This window comes from Gallus gallus, chromosome 9 (assembly GCF_016699485.2).
Source record: "Gallus gallus isolate bGalGal1 chromosome 9, bGalGal1.mat.broiler.GRCg7b, whole genome shotgun sequence".
In the NCBI taxonomy this organism is placed as follows: domain Eukaryota; kingdom Metazoa; phylum Chordata; class Aves; order Galliformes; family Phasianidae; genus Gallus; species Gallus gallus.
The window spans coordinates 23,494,382-23,502,145 of record NC_052540.1 but is presented as its reverse complement, the minus strand read 5'-3'; the positions used below and the strand labels follow the sequence as shown (position 1 = coordinate 23,502,145).

Here is a 7,764-nt window from a genome sequence, read left to right as displayed (position 1 = left end):
TTTTACATTGCTCTGAAATATTGAAAGTTTTATTGTTTTAGTTTAAAATTGATCGTGAATTTGGAAAATGTAAAGTGAAATACAGTTCAAGCAGAGCCGTGAGACCATGAACGATTCTTAATGAAAGATAAACACTGAAAATGTTTGTACTGTGAACCTCCTCTATAGCGAATCAAAAACAATTAAACTTTCTGCCCTCTGCTGTTTAAACCAGGTATTTCTGCACTTCTACAGACAGACAAGTAGAGATAGAAAAAAACATTCCTGCAAAGCATCGTTCTCCCCCCATACAAATCTGCATGGGAGCACATAGCTGAGGGCTGAGTCTAACTTTTCTTTTCAGGAAACTATCTTATGCTTCCAATACTTGAACTTTTAGTTCTTTTATGCACTTAGAAGTCTCCACCAACACGATGTTCACCTGAATTTAGTGATCAAAAAAAACTGGCTTTGTATTCCTCCTGAAAATACAGTCCAATTACATCACAACAAACAAACAAAACCCAACGCATCAGAAATCCCAAGTTATAACTTTTGATCATATTTAATTACCACACGCGGTATGAGAAGAAAAAAAATCAACATATGCAGATAGCAATTTAAACACTTTGCTGATTCACCTATGGGGAAGGAAATCACATTGTAGACATGCTACGTAAAACAATTAGACACTTAGAGAATAAGCAAGTCCAAATTTGAGAAAATTGACTTTTTTTTGTTAAGTGGTAGTTACTTATTGATTTAAGCACTTTTGCCATGCAAGTACTACTTTTCTTAAGTTATAAACAGAGAGAAAATATGTGTACTCAATTAGTACAGAAATGTCCGTTGTCACTACAGAAGTCACTGCCAGAATCTGAATGTGAAGGTTCTCGTCTACTTACTCTCTCCAATAGAACTTCAGGGACTTATGTACTCTTGCTAGTGACAGTGAAACACTAATTAGTGACAACGGTAAGTAGTTTTACAACAGCTATGAAGTACTGCATATAAATACAACAGAACAGTCTTTTTGCATAACCTTCGGAGGACAACTTTCTTAAATAAAGACGGGCTTTATTTACTCCGCAGTACTTAGCTTGTCTTTCCTTTGTAAGAACAATATCAAAATAGGGGGAAAAGAAGCCCAACCCAAGCTGTATCACAACACAAAGCTCTGATTTACTGGAAGTTAACTATTTTCTTAACTGGCCTACTAGCCAATAGTTTTCAACTTTTCAGATCACCCTTACCTATAGAAATAATCAGCACACTAACTTGTGCTTAGGCCATAAGACCTTTTATAGGAACTGCTACCTGTAGAAATGCCTGCCTAGTAGGGCTTACAGATAGCTTTGTTAAAATTGAGGTCTTCTGTTATATAGGATGACTTGACATGAGTTCTTTTTATGTGCAGATCTCACCACAAAGCTGGGAACTAAGTTTTCATAACATGCTACACTGCTGCTTCGTGAAAACATTTCCAATACAATTAATAGCAAGCAGGTGTTGGGAGAAGCGAACAGTGGAAGCTGTGTAACACCTAGCCTCTGAGTTGGCTGGATCCCTTGGACAGGAAGGCAGTAGTCCCACAGGTACACTTGTACTTCTACACATACAGGAGTCTAGATGGAAGAAACATTCCTGTTAAGTATTATTCACACAAGTCTAGGTAGTGAATAGGTATTTTTATTTCAAAACAGAGGCAAAAACAGAAAAATCTGCTTAATAAATGTAAAAACACGTGCACAATCTCCTATAATATTGAGACAGCTTTACTTATGTAGAATGTAGAAAAGCTCTTAAAGTAGAACCATACTAATTTAGAGCTAGAGGAAGTCTCAGTATAGCATACTGATTTTCTACATATGTAAGTAAAGTAAAAGCAATTACCCATCTTGCATCAGGCAGGTGTGTAAAGTTAGCACCAGAAAACATTCAGCCTATAATTACTCAAGATCCTGGCCCAGGAAAGCATTACATCTGATCCAGATGTTTATTTTTCTTGATATGTGTTAGTGAACACTGAGTGCCTACTATGACAACAGTTTTGAATGAATTCTATTTCATGTTTCGTGCTATTCTCCTACAATGGTTAGTCTTCATTTCCCCCAAGGCTTGTTCCAATTGCTGAATTAGGTGGAGGAGGGTAGAAGGGTCAGTTTGTAACACTTGGGTAGTTAGATCTTCATTGTCATTAAGATGTAGCTTCATAGTCACCGCAGGCTTAATTTGTTGCCTCAGACTTCTGCTTGCAAGCTGCATGAAGGTTTAAAGGAAGTCAAAATAGGGAAACAAACAACAACAAAAAAGGAAGATAGTTGGGAACTTTTACATCAACAGTTCACAAAAAGTTTTCAGGACCTGCTTGTAGGCCTGTTTAAAGAAATAAACAAATCATCTTCATTCACATTAAACACAATCTATTAATTATTTTTATCATTAGGCAATACCCATCCACTTTAATTAATGCATTCAAAACATTTGTGAAAATTAGCTGAAAACAAAGACTGAATATATTTAGTATATGCTAACTTTGTAAAGCACAATGGAGCTATGGATTATTTTTTTCATAAAGCAACAAATACTTTGCACCATTGCATATCCTGTTCATTTTACAACTAGTTCAGTACAATAACAAAACTATGCCTGTTTGAAATATATGAAAATACTGCTATTTACATTACTTTGAAATAACATAAACTCATATCTTTATAGTTGCTTGTGCTATTAAAAAATATAATACAAAATACAGAGTACCAATAAAAAAAAACAGAAGTTACCTGCACATCTAGTCTCCATTCAAGGCTGTGATAGCTGGGAAGCTTTGGTGCCAGCTCACCAAGAATGCTTCTGATCTCCTTCCTGTTATCAAGGTAAAGCTGAAGCAATAATTTGTTCAATTCATCTGAGAATCCCAAAACATGAATGGAATCTTGGAAGTCCATCTCAGAAATCTGGAAATTAACAATTCAGGCCTTACTATAGAGCTATGCAGTAATCTTTCTCAACAATAGAACTTTAAGTATAAACACCATACATATTGTGCAGTGCAGTTACTTTACTGCAGGAATACGTGGAGATAAGTCTACAGCTAGAAGAAAACAAATAGCACATTTTCATGTATTTGACAACAAAATACAGCAGAAAAAAAGCATCTGAGGCTTGCAATAATTAAATACATTTCTAGACAATCAACTTAGCAACAGTATGTAGTATTGATACTGAAGTTACAAATACCCTGAAATGGACTGTATATCTTATACATATAAGAAGGCACCAGTTGCAACTTCAGAGTCCCCATATCAACACAGAACAGCCTTCTGAAGTCGATCCTCCCAGGTCAATGATTGTGCTGAGCTGGAGAAGCTCAGTTCATCACTGCTGAGGTAGCAATTTATTCTATAGAGTCACAGATTACAACGCATACATACAGTAAGAATGCTGTGATTAACTATGCTTTACCATAATACCACCGCAATTTATCTGTCAGCCAAGGCACCTTACTTCAAGGCAACATTCTGCACTAGTTCATTCTCCTCTCTACAACATCTGCTTGAGTTTAACTTAGAATTACTTGTCTATGGATCCCTTTTCTGTATCTCCAGTGTTCAAATAGTCTGCCACGTCAATAAGAAGTCTATCCAATGGAGTTATTATCTAGCTACAATTCTTGTACTATCTGCTCACTGCTCACCCTGAGTTTCCAATATCAGCATTTGAAAAAGCTCTCAGGCAACACAAGGGGAATACTTACTCTGGGTTAGCACAACATGCAGAAAAAAAACATCTTTGCTGAAGTTGCCTTATCTGTACAGAGCTTAATCCTGAAGCACCCTTTGTTATGCAGGCTGAAGTACTGGGTGTTCTTGTGATGCGCTATTGGTGTTATGCTTTGGTATCAGGGATGCTGCATACAAACCTACAAACTGTAAAGTTCTCCACGCTAAAGCAGCGTTTTAATAAGAATACAGCAAGATATGCCTCTTTCATTCAAATAAATAAAAATCCATCTCATCAAAACTTTGACTTCTCCCCTTTCATCAGTATTTCTGTAACTCCTATTGCTCAGCAGGCATCCCTGAATTCACCACGTAAGCTGTTCTCACCATGAGCTTGGAGCTTTCTGTAAGAAGGTACATCAGTCCCTCCACTCCGTGCTGCACGGTGTCAACGCCAGCGTTTAGTTTTCCTTTAAAGAAAGCAGAATTCCTTTTAGGCCCTTACAAAGCTGCCAGAGTTTTGCCATAACACGCAGAGCTGTGCGTTTACTCAAAGCTAGCAGACTACGCGTTGAAAAAAAAGTGGAAGTCAAACACCCTGCAAACAGTAATGAGAGCGACCCAAAGGCGAGCTGAAGGCGCCCAAGAAATGTAACACAAACCCAACCGGTTACAATACGATGTCCGGATCACAGCACGCTCCGCAGCGCAGTCTGTGGGCAGAGCCCGACGCGCGCGCGCTCCGAGCACTCCCCGCTACCCTCCGCGTGTCCCGCAGCTCCGCGGATGCCGTAATGGCGCGGCAGCGCCCCACCCCTTACTGGCAACCGCCTCACAGGCCTTAGGCGCCGCGCCGCGCCGCAGCAGCTCCACCGCCAGGTACCCCAGCTCTCCGATAGCTGAAACGAGAGGAAGCGACTCTGCTGTAAGGTCAGGTCGGCTAGGCCACCAGCTGCCGCTGCCGTCCCGCCTACCTACCCACCCACCCATCACCGCGCGTCCCCCGTGGGCGAAGACCGGCGGACGGTCAGCACCACAGAAGCCCCACCGCCAGACCTGCGCCGCCCACCCGGGGCAGGCAGCCCAGGTGCGCCTTCTGCTCCTCCGACAGCACCAACAGCATCACCGCTCCCGAGGCCAGGAAAGGGCGGGGCGGGGAGGCGGGCGGGCCGGAAGGGCACGGTGTCCCGCCCTGCCCTACTGCGTCACGCGCCCGTGTCTGAGCGACGTCCGGCTGGAGCAATGGTGTACCGCGGCTCAGCACAGCCCTTGGGGGCGGGACTTCCGCCGCGGCTGCTGGGCGGAGGTGAGCGCGCCATGGAGGCGGCCTAGGTGCGGCCCTCGGCTCCTGGTGCCGGGCCTCGTGCCGGCCCTGCAGGTGAGGGAGCTATAGGCTGAAGGAGCGGCCGCCGCGTCCTCTGGCTCCTTCTCGTTCTTTCTTGCTGCGCGGCGCCCCGGCTTCGCGGCCGTTCGTGCGGCACTGGGCCCGCCGCTCGTTGCGCAGCGCCTATTCGCTTCCGCCCCGGCCGCGCCGCCTCGCGGCGTCGTTGCGGCTCCGGGCGGCGCCTCACGCTCGGGCGGAGCGCTTCGTGCCTCGGGTCAGGCGGCAGAGGGAGGCCGGACGGGGCCGGAGCGCTCTGCGGGTCGCTGCTGGGCCGGGCGCGGGACCGTACCGCAGCGCCTCGCGGCCCAGCGCTGAGGTGAGGCGGTGGGGCGGGGCGCTGCGTTGACCGCAGGAGAGCGGCGGTGGGGAGGAGCGGTGCTGTGGCGGCCGGAGCTGGGCGCGGGGGGCTCTCTCTGCGCGGCAGGTTTGGGTGCTGTCAGCGGCCTCGGGCGGGGGTGGGGGAGGTGAAGGTCGGTGGTGATGGACTGCCGTTAGAATGCAGAAAGTCGTGGTGTGGGGGTATCCGAGATACACGTGAGAGCTGTGATGGCGTTTGTGTAACTGACCGTTGGGCTGTGCTGTGCTGGGGGCTTTTGGAAACCCCACACGGATGGGTTCGGATGGGGCGGTCTGCTGAAAACGCCGTCGCTGTGTTTGTGGCGGGACAGACTCTGGTGCGTTCTCTTTGGGCGTTGTAATCCTGTGCGGCACTGAGTTGGAATTTCAGGCTATTAAACGTAGATGTGAAAATTAAGTGGTTTTTTTTTTTTTCTTTTTCCTGCTAAATGGTTAAAACAACTGTTTTCTTGAGAAGTGAAGTGTGAGCATAACTGTACGGACAGGGCATTGCGCTTTGCTGCCTTTTACTGTGAAAGAAACTTTGAGTGGACTGCAGCATGCATTTCTGAATGTTTGATGTTTGCACATGCATAGAGAAGCTCTCTTTGAAGCTCTGTTTGAGAATAGTTGCCAGGAGCTCTGAATACTCTGTGTGTTCAGTGTCCAGCACCAAATTCTTTCTTGATGCTCCCTGGTCCAGACTTACTCCCAAGGCTTGTCTGTGCTGGCTGGTGTGACGCTGTGCTTTTGACAGAGTGCAGGGACTGCAACTAGATGAGCGTTTTCCCCCCAGGTTACTTTACATGTTCTGATCTGGGAGTCAGCTTGTTGGTGTTTACAGATGGGGTTTGCAACACAGTGAGATCCTCATTAAAATGAGAAGCGATATCGTGCTCTCCACTTCCGTAAAGCGTTTAATTAGAAATATATTATTTATTGAGAAGTCAAAAATACTGCTTCTGCCTTATGTGTATGGGAATTGCCTTGGCTGATGTATTTGAAGTTCCTGTAGGTGCTTTGTGGCCACCATAGTGCCCTCAGCACATTCTCCTCCCCACTCCTGACCTGATGGTCCTGTTCCATCGGGTGGAGGTGTGCAGCTCCCCGGGCTCAGTGTGTTTTGCAAGTTCTGGAATGCAAAGTGGGAAGTAGTCTGAAACTCCCTCAGTTACACAATGAGAACCCTGTCGGCAGTCTAGAAAAACACATGTAAGCACTCAGGATTAATGCAGGAGAAGTTAAACTTCGTTTGTGTAGTCTGCGGCTTAGCCTTTAATTGCGTACACCTCTTCTGGGTGCTGCAAGTTGCCTTACTCAAATAAAGAGTATGGTCTACAAATGAGCCGTGAAATTTCCGGAAGCATAGGGCTTTTTTGGGTGTGTTTGAGGCCCAGAAGAGTACGTGTGTAACTGTTTGGTGAAGAAGACTACACATGCTTGTTGTTAGCATGAACAACTTTATTTCTGGTATTTTCTAATGATGCTTAATGCTGTTTTAGTGCTTTCTCTATGTTGTAAGGTGTATGCTGAATTTACATTGGTGGTTGTGATACTTTGATAGTATCAAGTGTCTGGTTGCTTCTGTCATCAAAAAGTTACCATTTTTTGGATGGTTGCCCTTTTACTCTCCCAGTTTTACGGATGTTGTTGTTGCTGGAGCCGACAGATTTGGGAAGCTGGGAAATTGTAATTTAGAAATAAAAATTCACAAATTTCGTAATTCATTACAAGTTCCTGTGACTGTAATTTCTGTTCTTCTAACCAGTTGGAAGTTTCACAAAGCATCATGTGTCTGAATGATGGCTAATCATTCTCTCTTAAAGACTGGATTATGGCCGTAGCAATATTACAAGAAGAAACTGTCAGCTGAAACTTGTCTTGGGGGAGCAAAGGTTGTGATCTTTGGTGTCAAGTTGTACTTTTGCAGGGAAGGGCATCTAAAAGAAAGGCCAGTTCTTCCCTCCTGCTTCTAACCACCATTGGCTGTGCACATTGTCATGGGGCTGTGGCTGAGGACACATTTTCTGGGAGGCAGTGATGAGAAGATGGTGCCCTCCTGTCTGACTGTAGTACAGGGTGGTGGGGAGGAGGCTGAGTGAGGGTCATTCCCCATTGCTCTTCCTTATGCTAAAGAGGTTTGTTTTTGTTAGCATGGTCCTCTTTGAAGAGAAATGGGGTAAAAATTAAGCTTAAAATATATTGGCCCCTTCTTCTAGTAGCTTTGTTTGGACTGAACTTCCTGAGGGAGTTCTGTCATTCCTTTTGAAGATTGTATCCAGCAGACGATGAGGGTGGTCCGGTTGGATCACAGTGTGGAATCAGCAGTTCTGCTGTACCTGG

At 44.9% G+C, this 7,764-nt stretch overlaps 2 protein-coding genes across 7 annotated transcripts in view; one reads left to right on the top strand and one right to left on the bottom strand.

The window, feature by feature from the left end:
* On the bottom strand, positions 1-4,850 carry COMMD2 (COMM domain containing 2). Of its 4 annotated transcripts, XM_046898772.1 has the most exons (6): positions 4,758-4,850; positions 4,523-4,600; positions 4,089-4,171; positions 2,763-2,936; positions 2,070-2,238; positions 1-1,604 (listed from the first exon to the last, which is right to left on the bottom strand). In XM_046898772.1, exons 1-6 carry the CDS (start codon positions 4,822-4,824, stop codon positions 1,426-1,428), a joined length of 750 nt encoding a protein of 249 aa, XP_046754728.1. In that variant the 5' UTR covers positions 4,825-4,850; the 3' UTR covers positions 1-1,425. The 4 variants fall into 4 exon arrangements, with proteins under 4 accessions (XP_046754728.1, XP_046754729.1, XP_004943643.1 ...); XM_046898773.1 differs by lacking the exon at positions 4,523-4,600; XM_004943586.5 differs by lacking the exon at positions 1-1,604 and having other exon boundaries at positions 1,653-2,238.
* Positions 4,851-4,990: 140 nt separating this feature from the next.
* RNF13 (ring finger protein 13) overlaps positions 4,991-7,764 on the top strand; it is a 28,363-nt gene continuing 25,589 nt past the window's right edge. The window contains exon 1 of one of the 3 annotated variants that reach the window (NM_205355.2): positions 4,991-5,079. The gene's annotated coding sequence lies outside the window, so the exon portion shown is untranslated. Of the gene's footprint in view, positions 5,510-7,764 lie in introns of all 3 variants that reach the window. The other 2 variants (NM_001396122.1, NM_001396123.1) reach the window with 2 other exon arrangements.